The sequence below is a fragment of the Alosa sapidissima genome, chromosome 24 (genome assembly GCF_018492685.1).
Source record: "Alosa sapidissima isolate fAloSap1 chromosome 24, fAloSap1.pri, whole genome shotgun sequence".
In the NCBI taxonomy this organism is placed as follows: Eukaryota; Metazoa; Chordata; class Actinopteri; order Clupeiformes; family Clupeidae; genus Alosa; species Alosa sapidissima.
This window is the reverse complement of record NC_055980.1, coordinates 22,627,747-22,642,746: the sequence shown is the minus strand read 5'-3', so window position 1 is coordinate 22,642,746 and position 15,000 is coordinate 22,627,747. Positions and strand designations below refer to the sequence as shown.

At 47.3% G+C, this 15,000-nt stretch overlaps 2 protein-coding genes across 3 annotated transcripts in view; one reads left to right on the top strand and one right to left on the bottom strand.

Moving 5' to 3' along the window:
- Nucleotides 1–15,000, top strand: part of arhgap23b (Rho GTPase activating protein 23b) — a 37,358-nt gene that overhangs the window by 9,779 nt on the left and 12,579 nt on the right. Inside the window, 7 exon segments of the mRNA XM_042081876.1 lie at nucleotides 2,329–2,353; nucleotides 2,485–2,577; nucleotides 2,751–2,829; nucleotides 3,767–3,821; nucleotides 4,266–4,966; nucleotides 4,968–5,980; nucleotides 11,954–12,169. Coding sequence (XP_041937810.1) covers nucleotides 2,329–2,353; nucleotides 2,485–2,577; nucleotides 2,751–2,829; nucleotides 3,767–3,821; nucleotides 4,266–4,966; nucleotides 4,968–5,980; nucleotides 11,954–12,169 — 2,182 coding nt within the window.
- LOC121699624 lies at nucleotides 8,586–11,236 on the bottom strand. Of its 2 annotated transcripts, XM_042081928.1 has the most exons (4): nucleotides 11,132–11,236; nucleotides 10,816–10,875; nucleotides 10,068–10,725; nucleotides 8,586–8,967 (listed from the first exon to the last, which is right to left on the bottom strand). In XM_042081928.1, the coding sequence occupies exons 1-4, from the start codon at nucleotides 11,132–11,134 to the stop codon at nucleotides 8,930–8,932; spliced, it is 759 nt and encodes a 252-aa protein (XP_041937862.1). In that variant the 5' UTR covers nucleotides 11,135–11,236; the 3' UTR covers nucleotides 8,586–8,929. The 2 variants fall into 2 exon arrangements, with proteins under 2 accessions (XP_041937862.1, XP_041937861.1); XM_042081927.1 differs by having other exon boundaries at nucleotides 8,586–10,725.

Below are 15,000 nucleotides of genomic sequence, written 5' to 3'. Positions count from 1 at the left end.
AAGCTAAACCACCGGCCCAGCCTCAAGAGAAGATTCTAACTCACTCATAACATGGCGGGTATGGAGGGAAAGGGAACTATAGGAACAGAAAAAACATTGCTATGCTCTTTATAAAAACGATTAGCCAACTAAATACATATCATAACTTAACATAACCTAGTCAAGTAAGTCATCTTGTTGCTTTGGCTGAGTAGTTGGACATAGTTTTTTCACATACATTTGACATAACTCAGTGAAAGCAAGATGAGTTGACAGGGTTATTTTGAGTGTGTAAATCTTTTTTATATACAGTAAACAGTATCCTCGATATGCGCGAGCCAACAATGGGAATCGCCATGACACTTCAGTATTCAGAATCCTCGATATGCGCGAGCCAACAATGGGAATCGCCATGACACTTCGGTATTCAGAAATCCGGTTTTCTTTTTCCGGCCGAAGCTGCGCTGTATTGACTTTAATGTGATGGTAGTCAGTGAGCCTGCTGATACTGCACAAGTTATTATGTAAACAGAGTGGAGGGAAGATGAAAAGTGGACAGTAGTAGGGTTTGACGAATAAGGTGGACAGTATAGGCATTTTATATTTTTATATTATACGGGTATTTTGCTCATGTGAAATGCTTATGTAAGTTGCTCAGGACAACAGAGGAGGAACTGTTGTTGTGGAGCTCTAGTCTGAATCTGTCCCCAGAGATCTGCTCACCTGCATGTTTAGCTGGGGGATGGGGGGGGGGGGGGCAGTCTCAGAGCACCTGATTGGCTGCAGGGGTAATATGGGCAGAGATGATTGGTTTATTTTGAATCTTGTCAGCCTGCAGTTTTAAAGAAGTCAAGGCTCACATCAAGGCTCAGCAAGACAGCTGAGTAAGTGCTCTGTATTTATCAGAGTTAGATGAGCGCTGTGCTGCAAGCTGTAGCCATTAGAGGAGTGGTAGCCTAGCGATAGCCTAGCGACTAACCGGCAGGGAGAGGCTCTGCTAGAGTGGTTGTGTGCTATCTTTAGGCCAGGGGCAGGACAGAGTATACGATAAGGTATAACAAAAGAGAATGTTTGCACACCGGAGGAGTTTCGACCCGACAGGGTCTTCTGCAAGCAAATGCCTTCTCCTCTCTACTCCTCCTGCCTTTCAAGTCCAGACAGGGACCTGTGGTCTTATGGGGATTAGGGTTTAAGGTCAGGGCATTTACCAAGCCACATGCATGCTATAGATACATGCAGATACACGCGCACACACACACACACACACACGCGCGCGCGCGCGCACACACACACGCGCACACACACACACATAATGATGCCCATGCGTCTAGTCACCTATGTGGATGCCCTCCTAAACCCATGTGTGCCTTTTGAACCATAATCAGCTGACCTTTGACCCCAACCCTGAAGGGAAGAGGGGTTAAATCTCTCCATGGGTCACGTGACCACTGAGCAGGTCAAAAGGGTTAATGGAACAGTCGGGGGAAGAGGACGCTGTCATAGGCTCAGACACCACTACTGGACCCTAACACTAACCCCTTCCATATCGACCTTTGACCCTTAATCCCAAACTCTCAAACAGGCCCAGGTTAGCATACTCTGACGCCAGACCCAGTGTCGGGTTTGAGAGGAGAGACCAGGGACACTGTGTGTGTGTGTGTGTGTGTGTGTGTGTGTGTGTGTGTGTGTGTGTGTGTGTAGGGGTGCGGACATCCCCCTTTCTCTTCCCTTAAACCCCTGGTCTTTGTCTGCGTGTGTCAGGAATGAGCGCAGTCAGCGAAGCACAAAGCCCGACTGCAGCCTGCCCACCCAAACTGCTCACTCAGCTCAGAGTGTGTGTGTGTGTGGGTGGGTGTGTGTGTGTGTGTGTACATGTCTGTGTGTCTCTGTCCGTCTGTGTGTGGGGATGCTGTTTTGACATTGTATTTGTGCCTATCAGATACTGTGTGTGTGTGTGTGTGTGTGTGTGTGTGTGTGTGTGTGTGTGTGTGTGTATGTGTGTGCGTGTGTGTGTGTGTGTGTGTGTGTGTATGTGCGTGTGTTTGGTGATGTGCATTGATGTTGTAATGACGGAAAGTGGGACCCTGCGTGTTAGAGCAGCCCTGTAAATAACCTTAAACTCTCACAGCTTGAAGTCATCCTCCAAATGGCTATGCACATTACCGGTGTCAGTGCCTTGAACTGCCGGAACAAATGGCTCTTGTTTGACTGCTCAATTGAACACGTTTGCAACGTCATCCCGATAGTATGTGGGGTGGGTGGTGTCTCCCCCTGGTGGGTAAATGTTGTCATTACACCTCTAACCATGAGAGCACATTTTGAAATGGTGTTCTGTTTTTGTTTTTGCAGGATGAGGAGAATGGTAATGGAAAAGGTTTGCCTGTTTTTACTATTATTATCTTATTATCATATTTTATCATATTATGTTTTTTGTGTAATTCGTGTATTGTGTTATTTATTTGTGTTTATTTATGTGTTTATTTATGTGTGTGTGTGTGTGTGCAGGGTGCCAGCGGAATCGTCTGGAGCCAATGGACACGATCTTTGTGAAGAGTGTGAGAGACAAGGGACCAGCGCACCAGGCTGGCCTTTGCACAGGTGCTGCCCCACGGCCTCATGGGACATCACCACAGATTGCTGCAGATGACTCATTGATATTGCTCATCAATATTACTGAGAAAAAAAAACATGGAAAAATGAATTCTCTCTCTCTGTGTGTGTGTGTGTGTGTGTGTGTGTGTGTGTGTGTGTGTGTGTGTGTGTGTGTGCAGGCGACAGACTGGTGAAAGTCAACGGGGAGAGTGTTCTGGGGAAGACTTACTCTCAGGTGATTGCGCTCATCCAGAACAGGTGAGTCTGACTCAGTACTCTCTCTCTCTCTCGCTCTCTCTCTCTCTCTCTCTCTCTCTCTCTCTCTTTCTTTCTCTATCTCTCTCTCTCTCACACACACACACATTTTTAAAATCATGCCCCCAGAGTGTAGCACTGTAGCTCGTATTTCCCCGTACCAACAGTACTTGGTGACCTCGAGAAACAGAGATCTAAGTGAAAAATGTCCATAATTCTCCTTTAAAGCAATGATGTGTAAATAAAGATTTTGTTAATATGTCTTCCTATGTGAGTCTGTGAAATCCTTCCACTGCAGCTGAATATTGGCCTATAGATTTCTTATGAACGAATGTTGCCATCTGCCAGATCTTATGAAATGTAAATTCAGTGCACATGGCGTAAATTGGGCTCTGACTCAACACGTTAAGTATGCTCTTGCAACACAGACTCTAAATAAACTCCCTCAGGAGCAGCAGAGTGGCATGGACTGATTGTCCAGCCCACTCATAATAGCATGGTAGTAGATGGATTCAAATGAGTCTCTGGTAGACTTTGACGTGCTGGTCATCCATTAGCACGGCGATTAAGTCCACCCCAGCAGCAGCTTTTGCAGAGTAGATAGCTTATTAAAAAAGAGTCTGACTAGTCGTTTAGGGTAGAACATGGAGTGTCATAAGTCAGTAAGTGAAGTGAATTGTGGGGGACGTAGTCCATGAAGCCCACTCCTCCATAGAGTAGAGAGGCATCCTCACCCGCTCGGTGCAGAAGTGGATTATTATTATGCGTGTCACTATTGCGCGTGGGCATTGGTGTCATTGTCCTGTCGTTTATTTTCTGTCATTCTCCTCTTCTTTTCTTCTCTTCTCTTCTCTTCTCTTCTCTTCTCTTCTGGTCTCCTCCTCTCCTCTCTTCTCCTCTTCTCCTCTCTTCCTCCTCTCCTCTCCTCTCCTCTCCACAGTGACAGTGTGCTGGAGCTCTCGATCATGCCCAAAAATGAGGATGTGTTGCAGTTGGTAAGTGTGAGTATTGTCTTTCTGCTGTTCTTCCTCCTCTCCTCTCCTCTCCTCTCCCTCGCAGTAGCACACCACCCTTTAGCCACTAGACTGACTTCATTAAGCTTAACCACATTAATGACATTTATTATTAAAGTCATATTATTAAATATATATTATTAAAGTCATTAATAACAATAGTTAGACAACCAGTATGAAGTCAGGGGATTAATAAGTAATACCTACAGCCTGTGTGTGTGTGTTTGTTTATAAATTCTGATGCAAATGGCTAGTTTATCACGTTGACATAAGATGTGTGTATGTATCACGCCTCACGTCTACACACACACACGCATGTAGGTGGATCACTGATTTCCGTTTCCTACTTTTCCTCTCACCTGCCCTAACTCTCCTCGTCTGAGTCCTGCTCCTGTCTGACCGGTCCCTCGCGTTCCTCTGCTGCAGGCGTACTCCGACGACGCGTACCTGAAGGGGAACGAGCCCTACACAGGCGGCGCCGAGAACCTTCCGGAGCCTCCTCCTGTCTGCTACCCGGGACGCAAGTCCTCCTCGGCGGGCCTGCAGCAGGGCCAGCCTCCGAACCACGTCCCGCAGGCGGGTCAGAACCACAGCCAGGTGGACAACCTCAACTGCCGCACCGCTGCTGCTGCTGCTGCTGCTGCTAACGCGCTGGGCTCGCCCCTGGACAACCGCACGGGGGCGGCACCCACTCCCCCCCCTGGGGGAGACGGCGAGGACATTTCGGTGGGCGCCACGCGGCATCAGCTCCAAGGCCACGCGTCGCGCGCGCGCTCGTCCTCAACGGCGGGCCTGACCGTCTCGCCGCTGGACTTCCACTTCGCCAACCACAACGCGGCTATCGCCTCGGCCTCGGCCTCGGCCTCGCTGCCACCCAAGCGCAAGGGCAGCCTGCCGGGCGCACGGAGCGAGGTGTGCCACCGCGCCCTCTCCGACTGGTACTACAACCAGGCGGCCGCCGCCAGCGCCGCAGTGCCCGTCGAGCGCCAGGGGATGCCCATGTCGCCACGGCACCGCAGCATCTCGCAGGACCGGCTGGCTGAGCTCGGCCTTGGCGCTCGGCAACCACCATGGCCACCAGCAGCACCACCGGCCGCCGGGAGGGGCAGGCTTCGGCGGCCAGTGGCCGCACAGCGCCTCCCAGGACACTCTGCTGTTGCATTATGGGGCGGCGTTGGGGGGAGGTGGCCGGGGGGGGATGGGCGGTCAGCATGGCGGTCAGGACTCGTTCTGGCTCGGGGGTTGGGGCGCGCCGGGCCCCGCGAGCCGCTCGTGCTCGGAGAACCTGCTGGCGGCGTACGAGGCGTACGAGCACACGTACGAGCGCTCGCGGGAGACGCTCGAGCAGGCGTCCGCCCTAGTCTCGCCGCGCTACGAGAGGCCGGCCTGGCCGCCCCACCACCAACAGCACGGCCAGCCAATGAGGGCCGGCGACAGGACCGGACCGGCCTGTCACAGGACGGCAATCGCCGCAACGGTCCCTCCTCCGGGCCGAACCGGTCAACCGTACCACCACCACCACCAACAACAACATCAACAACAACAACAACAGCAGCAGCAGATGGCGTCAAAAGCGCAGGCCAGACGGCTCCCGGCGGGACAGACGGTGGACGACCAGACGGTCGGTTACCGTAGCTACAGCCCGTCGTTCTGCCGCAAGGCGGGCCACCTCATGCAGCAGTCGCACTCCTTCCGCGACCCCTCCTACACCGGCCCACACCTCAACTGGACGCCCACGCCCAAAACCAGCCCCCCGGAGGCCGCTGCCGAGCCCTCGTCCACCTCCACGCCCCCGTCGCCCCCGACGACCGCCGACTCCCACGAGTCGACTGCCCGCCGGAGCTCCGGCAGCTCGGGCCAGACGGACGAGGCGTTCGCCGCACCCGCGCTCTCGCCGTCGCCCGGGCCGCAGACGCTGGTCCAGACCCAGGAGGTGGTGCTGCGGCAGAAGCCGCCAGCCGGACGACGGAACGCCCAGGCCATGCGGCACACTCACTACGCCCTGCCTGTGGACGCCTCGCACGACGCCCTGACCGCCACCTCCCTGGCGCCGGGTCGGGCGGAACCTCAGCGGCGACCCAACGGGAGCGTGGGGCCCCAGCCTACGGAGCCGGACTCCCTGGCATCCATCCCCTTCATAGGTTAGTGCCCTCTCCCAAACTCTGGCCTACACGACCACACATGCAAGCACAAACCTTACGTACTGCACAGATGGGGTTAACATGCCATAATCTTATCCTAAACTCAAAATCCTAAATCTATCTATTGTTAAAAGTATCTATTAAAATATTTATCTAACTATCTATCTATCTATCTATTTATCTATCTATCTATCTAGCTAGCTAGCTATCTCTCTATCTATCTAGCTAGCTATATATCTAGCTATATTTCTAGCTATCTATAAACATGTATTTTATAGATATATATCTATAAAATCTATATTCTATCTATCTAGCTATCTATAAGCACGTATTCCATGGACTGCATATGGAAATTAGCAGGTACAGGTACAAAGCAGCTAGCTGCAAAGCATCTCTCCTCTTTCTGTGAAGAAAGCATTTTGTCCATGGCCCCTGAAATGAATAACCTTAGTGAGCTAAACTAATCTAAGCTGGCCCAGTGAGGACTGAGATCAGCTCAGTACTCCACTCCACTCTGCCAATCACATACAGACACGACGTTCACGTATCCAAATCAGGCCCTTTTTATGCCCCTGTAAACAAATAAGCTCCAGTGAGAATGAATGAGTTGCTGACCCATGAGATACGCCTAGATAAAGAGCCGCTCTGGCATCCAGTTGGCTTTATAGGTCAGTGCCATTAACCACACAGCTGCATACAATCATGACCCTCAAATGCACATCAGCCCCATTTGTACGCCCACAAACATAGACTGTGTTTGTTCTGTGATGATCAATAATGCACAGATTGTTAAAGTTGTTAAAGACCCGGGGTCCTAATTTAATTAGCAAAGTTTAAAGTCTGAAGTTGAACTAAAGCTAATATAATAACTACACAAAGTGAATTTGGATTTAATACCATAAGCAAAATCCTAAGCACAAACATCGGTAGGTCAGAGTTTAGTTATTCACCACATGATGGCTTTAGTGTCAGCTTTAGTGTTAGACACTTGGCACATTGACTGACTGCAATTTGCCTGACATCTAAATAAGGGCCCCTGGCCTCTTTTGCATCTATCGTGCATAGGCTATAGACCCTTTCAACAATAAAAACAAAAACAATGCTTGAACGTTCTATTTGGTTCCCAATCTACTTCCTCTGCATTAAGATAACATATGGAATGTTAAAACGGAAGCCTTGTGGGGCCAACTATGATGCTGATAATGGAACTCTATTGAAAGGGGCTGTCACAGTGAATTTGTTCCGGCCAGGGAAAAAGTTCCGGATGACGCAACAATACCGTTCTAATCAGCTGTCTGATATGGTGTGCGCTCGTGAATATAAAGCAGGGGGAGCAGTTCCGGAAGACGTAACAATAGCCTACCTTATTTTTTACAGTCTATGATTAAGACATTTGAATGAGAAAACATACTGAAATAGACATTGAATTGCAGTCGGATGGACAACAAATGCAGTGATGGCCTATGCGTTTTCTATAGTAGGCTACATTAACGCAAACATAGGTCTGTAGCCTAGGCTATTGTACAATGTGACCGTCAAGTCCTCCGTTTAAACTAAATAAACTAAAAAAAATAAATAAACGTGTTTGTTTCTCGGACTAACGTTTAAATAGCCTACCTTTACCTTGTACCTGTGAAGGTCAGTAGCTCTGGATATGTCCAGCTCTGAAGCTGTATGCAACAGTCTGGCATAGGCTAAGTAGCCAAACCAACATTGAAGACGTGTTCCTTTTCGGTGTTATTTTGGTTATGTTGATTGCAACAGCCTATTATACCTGGCAAAAGAAAAACATGCTTGTTTCTTTTTGAGGATAACGAAATAAAAAAAAGAACAATTGAGTCCTAAGAAAAGTGAGAAGCCTCATAGCAAATTATAACAGCCAAATCCGCCTACGTAATCTTGTTAATTTGGAAATTCGCTAACATACATATTTAATCTTTTTAAAAAGTAGGCGATGTGAACTGTGCCATTCATGCAACAGATCTAACATGGTTAGGCTATACTTCTCATTTCAAGCAGTGAGAATAACTAAAATGTTGCTTTTATAAAGATCGTAGCCATTATTCTCAAACTATTTGCATTAAGTCTACACCACTGTAAGTGGAAGAAAAGGCAACCAGCAATGATGAGAACCATTTAAAGTCAACATACAATTTCACTATGGCTATATTTTACTATATTAAGTTGTGAGTGACCTTTGGCCTTTAGGGCCTACATTGTCCCATGAGCCATAACTGCAACCATTATATTGTTCTTTTGTTAGCCTTAAGCCTAGCTCAGTCATTATGCCATACCACATCACCTCCTGCCATGTAATGAGCTGCATTGAACACATGAAGATCTACTGAGAACACCAAATCCATATTTCCTGTTATTTTGGTGAAAGTAATGTAAATGTAGTGTAATGCCTGACAATTCAAAGACAATAATATTGTAATGTAACAAATTACTTTGAGATGACAGTAACAAGTAATAAATAATGCATTATGCTTTTGAAGTAACTTGCCCAAGACTGCAATAGACTACAAATTCTGTCACACTTGGTGTGAGGTCCTTAACTACCAGCATTAAAGTTCTCCACTGCTAGGAAAAGGCAGACCACTGATTTACAGTTTAACAAGTTTAATAAAGTACACAACCACTATAATAAATAAGCAGTAAAAAACAGTAGTGTAAATTAGCAATAGTATAAAATCACTATAAATAGCAATAGTATAAAATCACAATCACAAAATAGACAATGTGCACTCAATCAACATTCAGTCATAGTTCATTAGCCAGTCCGTAGATGAGAATCTCAAAACAGTGTGGAATGTGACGAGTAGAGTTATAAATACAGTCCACAATGATAGAGTCCGGGTCCAACAGTGCAAGTGCACCTAGTTACAGCACCAGAGACAGTGGATTAAGTGAAGTCATCGTACTCTCTCGCTGACGCCTGGTGGCCTTCTACACCACTCTGCGGGCTCGTTTAAATGGCTTCACCACTGTTAAAAGACAAAAAAAAGCCCTCAGTCGCGAACACAGAGTTTCAGATCGCACTCACACACATGCATACAGACAGGACAACTTTCCTTCACTTAGCTCAGATAGGCGTTGAATCAAGTTCCGTGTCTGGCTGGCCCGTCCTTCCGGTTCCACCTGTGTCTCTCACGTTGGTGTGCGCTCTGTCCACACCAGTCCACACAGATTCTTCTCTATCTGCTTTCTCCCGGTTTCTGCCGCTACTCTCTCCCCTGCGTCCATGCCCTCTCAGTCCATTTCACCTTCTCCCCCTACCTCCACTGAACCTGTCTTTTTATCACACAGAACAAACGCAAGCCCCACACATCTCGCACACCGCCAAATCTGGGCGAAGAGGGGTGTGTCTCGTGTAGCCATAATTGTAAAGTGGCAGATATAGAAATGTCCACAGCAAATCCATGACACACAGTGCTCAAACACACAATGCTCAATCACACTGTACAAAATGTAATGAATTAAAGTATAAACCACACAAGTGAATTAATGAAAGCACACCATACATAAAGTACACAAATTAATTAACTACACTTGACAAGGCCTGGTTTAGTGAAAAGCCCCCTCACCAGCATCAAGGTACAGGCCTTAGAGAGGGTTTTTTTTTTTTAACTGATTAAATAATTAACAATAATTAACTGATTAAATAATTAACTTATTAGATAAATAACTGATTAAATAAAGAACTGATTGATTGATTAATGAATTCATTATTTAAACTGATTGTAACTGAGTGTCTGGATACAATCTGCAAGTGACCAACTTAGAGAAAAGATTAACACAACAGGAACACGACAGCAGTACATCTAGGACAAATAACAGTTAAGAATATGGAACACAGCTTAAATATGGTATAGTTATGCTCATAACATTCTGCCAATACATACAAATTTTATTTAAATGTTCTGCATTAAACCTGCGAGAAAAAAAAAAGCTCAAAGAAAAGATTAACACAACACAACAACAGTACATCTAGGGCAGACATACTCTGCAAAATCTAAAACATGGCTCAGACAAAACTGGTGGAAAAGTTGCCTGCACCTCCTGCAGACAACAACAGGATCCTTACCTGATCGGATTGCTCGGCGGCAGAGGCAATGGATGTCCAACTCCATGGCGTGGCCTAAGGTCATCGGGGGGCTCTCCACATAACCCGGGAATGGTGTCAGGAAGCCCTTCTGAAAACATGCAAAAAGATGGTCTCGCATGAGTCTCTGATCATAAGTGGTAATGCATGGATCCTCACCTCTGCAGATGGTGAGACTGTTTGCAATAGCAAACAGCCCACAGTCGGTGCCACCTTCCTGCTGCTGGACAACGGGCCACTGCATGGTCACACTCTTCCCAGGAAAACAGAGCAAACCTGTCACCTGAACCTCAAACTCCTGCGTATGGGCTCTGTTTAGGGAATCAAAAATATTCACAGCACCCACCTTACACCCAATGTCACTTACCGTAACCCAGTGGTTTGCACAAACATTTAAAATCTGCACAAACCCCTGGGTTTTTGACGGCACAGTAGATAGTAGAGCCACGGAGGTGGTGGCGTGGAGGCCTCCGATATTGGGGTACAGCAACTTTAGGAGAGCCTGGGCATGATCAATTGCTCGATCGTCAAGCCAGCTATGTGGACTGAGTAGCATGGCCCTGAAGTCCTCCACCCTTCTGCTCAGCGCTGCTGGCAAAGTCCGCCCTGACTGGACACCAGTGATGACAATGCCATCCTCCTAAAACATTAGAAATAATGATTAATTCACAATGTAAGGACATAGCTTCCAATATAAGCTATAATAGCAGTTTTACCTCTTTTTTTTTACCTCTAGTGTGTCTTGCTCAGTCTTGGAGCTGGTATCATTTGGGGTTCTGCTGCATGTCACCTGTAGACAGACAAGTACATTTGTATTTACAAATCCAAAGTGACACACATATGTGAATTATATTACAAGGGCCATTGTCCCCTACAACTTTTCCGGCTTCTGCGCTAACCCAACTCCAGTAAAAGCATTGTCCAAGTAGTAAGTATGCTGATGACATTCGGTGTTTCACCCCACATTTTTCAAACATCTTCTGATTAACCTTAGGCAGAAAGACATACATACACACACATTAAATTACATTATTTAAAATAATCACCATGTCTCCACACGGATGTCGGTTTTTTTTCCATAGGGAAATCCTCAGCCTGCTCCCTAAGTCACTGACATCAGTTAGGAATCAGTGGTCAGTCACTCCATTCAGAACTGCTAGTGACATCACTTAGGAATCAGTGATCAGCCACTCCATTCAGAACCGCTAGTGACATCACTTAGGAATCAGTGGTCAGTCACTCCATTCAGAACCGCTAGTGACATCACTTAGGAATCAGTGGTCAGTCACTCCATTCAGAACCGCTAGTGACATCACTTAGGAATCAGTGGTCAGTCACTCCATTCAGAACCGCTAGTGACCTCACTTAGGAATCAGTGGTCAGTCACTCCATTCAGAACCGCTAGTGACATCACTTAGGAATCAGTGGTCAGTCACTCCATTCAGAACCGCTAGTGACATCAGTTAGGAATCAGTGGTCAGTCACTCCATTCAGAACTGCTGCTGACATCAGTTAGGAATCAGTGGTCAGTCACTCCAGAACCGCTAGTGGACATGAACAATGCTGCTGTGATTGTAAAAGAGCATGAGGATTTCTTGCCTGTGTTTGGTCCTGACTTGCCTTGAATAATGAATAATGCAAATTTACCGTCCTAACTGCCTGCTAGAACCTTACAGTTCTCCCTCCCTCTTCCCTCCCTCCCCTCCTCCTCCCTCTCTCCCTCCCTCCTTCCTAACCCTCGTGATCTCCTCTTCTCTCCCTCCCCTCCTCCTCCCTCTCTCCCTCCCTCCTTCCTAACCCTCGTGATCTCCTCCTCCTCCCTTCCTCCCTCTCCCGTGACCCTTCACCTTTAACCCCTGACCTCACAGACGAGCCCACCAGTCCCAGTGTTGACCTGTGCGCCCGGCACGTGCCCGCATCCTCCGTGGTGTCCAGCGGCCTGCGCCCTGCACCGGTGCCCACCTCCGCGCCCGCGTCTGTGCCCGTACCCGCGCCTGTCCCCACCAACACCACCACCACCATCACCAGCCCCCCCGCTCCTCCCCTCCCCTCACCCCTCGCCAAGCTCTTCTCCTCCGAATGCAGTGAGTGGACTCCTCTTCGTCGTCCTCCTCCTCCTCTTCCTCCTCCTCCTTCTAATCTTTCAACTCCTCCTTTCCCATGATCCTTCACCTGACGCAGTCTGCTCTACATCCCTCACTTCCTGTCTCTTGTTTTGGACACGGTCATCACACACAGCATGCTCAACTGTGATATCACCCCACCAAAGCCTCATCCTCTGAGTACAATAGCCATCCATAGGCAACTCAGGCAGTGGAGTGACTTCTGTCATACAACTGATCTGGGGTTCGTTTCCCAAAACCATAGTTGCTAACCTGTTAGCAACTTAGTTGGCTGGCAATGGGAAATTGCATTGCAACCAACAAAGTTGCTAATTTAGTTAGCTAGTAACTCATAACTTAGTTAGCAACTAGCTCATAACTTAGTTAGCAGCTATGGTTTTGGGAAACGCATCCCAGAGCGAGACCGTGATACTCCCTGCACAGTGTAGTGTTGGCGCCGTGTCGTTTTGACTGCTGTCTGTGGCTAGTTTCCATCGTCTCCCTATGGTCATGCATGCCTACGCGTTTCCATCAAGTCATTTTGGGTTTCCGTTCTCCAAAGTATGTTAGGTACTTCTGCCTCCGCCACTGGTAAATCCCCACTGATTTACACAAGCCTCCTACGCTAGCGCCATCCCACACGGCTCTCAGAATGCCAACGCTGTCTCTAGCTGATGACACACACACACACAGGGGAACTTTTTTTGGAGCAGTGTTGCACGACAGTGCTTGTGTGTAGTTTAGACCAGTCACTTTCCCTCTGACATTGGCCAACATCCCTTTTTTTTCCAATCTAGTGAACTTAAATCATCAGTAAGCACACTTTCACAGTCACGGTCATGCACGTGGGCAGAAAAATCTCCCAATGCATCATCAACACCTTAAGAGCTGATTATTAAACACTCATCTCTCAGTTCCCCTCACACAGCTCTCCGGTGAACTCTCTGGCTAACCACAGGGTCGTAAATCCCTTCTCTAATCCCACTTAATGACCCCACACACACCGCGCTGCATTAGTTCACACACTCAACTGCACCCAAGATCATATCTTCACTCACACTTCCTCATATTAAGACATACAGCACACACACACACACACACACACACACACACACACACACACACACACACACACACACACACACACACATATATACACAAGGAATTCATCTCCAGCCATCGGTGTCTTGGTGAAGACACTTGAACTAGCTCCAGTTAACTCCGATTCAACCACAAGCAAAGCTATTTCCTGTCTGATAATCCCTTCAGTATTCCTCTCATCCCTCATCCTTCAATCTGTCCCTAAGACGTCTCATTTCAGTCAAGCCCACTCTGCTAACCCATTTCAAATGGGATGCCAATTTGCTCCATCTCTGTGAGTCTTTACCCCCCCTCCCTTAATCTAATTCTTAATCCGGTTTTCTGCTCGTTCATTCATTTACCTGTAATCTTAATTCCTAATCCAAATCCTCAGATGTCTTCTCGTTTGTTTCTCGTATCTCTCATCTCTTTTTTTCTCGCATCTCAAACACTCCAGGCTGACCACCGTCTCGCGAACATCTTTCCCCAGCCCATCCGGAGATTACAGATTCTGTCATTCTGTTTTGGTCTCCTTCATATTTTATCGATAGTTGTCTTGTCTTTGGGAACTTCATGCTTATCATTCTACTATTCTTTTGTCAAGACATATTTCTGGAAAGAGTATGCACAGGGGTATAAAAGTAAAAGTTTACTTTGGGCTTTGGGATTCAGTAAAAACAGACAGCTAACTGGGGCGAGATGTGAGGAATCCAATCGTGGCTGAAACCTGTAAGATGACTGTAAGAAGAGTCGTGGTGCTGCTCCATCTGGTCTGCAGGGTATATTCAGCTGCCCAGAGGAACTACACCTCTATAGTTCCATCCTGTCTGCAGGGTATATTCAGCTGCCCAGAGGAACTACACCTCTATTGATCCATCTGGTCTGCAGGGTATATTCAGGGGGGGGGTTGAGCAAACATTCTGTGTCTGAGTCAATACAATGAATAGCCTATAGTTATACTTGCCTTGCACAAGAAGTAGATATTGACAAGTAGCTTTAACATTATAGTGTGCAAACCTCGACAACCCAACAGTATTCTAACGTTAGTGTAGGGATACTGTTTCCTATAACTTAATTAGAGAGAGATAGAAAGATGAAATGAAGATTTCATCCCATTTAAATAGTACAACATAGAAAATCATTGTGTGGTGGTCAATGTTGATATTGTGGTGGGCCGCCACAAATAAGTCAATGTGTGGGAAACACTGGGGTATATTCAGCTGCTCAGAGGAACTACAGCTCTGTAGTTCCATCCTGTCTGCAGGGTATATTCAGCTGCTCAGAGGAACTACACCTCTGTAGTTGAGACGTGTATGCATTTTAGTCAGGCTCCAGTGACTCCAGGACAGAGGGACGATTCTGGGCCAGGTCTGGCCCGACTGTTTCTCAGACAGACACAGACTGGGGATCAGTTCTGGAAGACAGATGTGTCCTTTGTCTGTTTCTGTGTCTGTCTCTGTGTGCAAGTTCTCCCCTCACTTTATTTCATACACAGTCTCTCTCTCAAATTCAAGTCACTTTATTGGCATGGCTGTTCATGCACAGTTGCTAAAGCGCAATCCAAATATAGTGTTGGAATAAAAACAAGAACAAAAAGAGATAAACACTCGACAATCAGCAATGCCGCTCAACAATCAACAGCAATCAGCCATCTCTCTCCTTCCTCTGTCTCTCCATCTGCATGCTCCTTAGTCAGTGTCTCTTTGTTGTTGCCATTGATTGGTTGCCGAGGC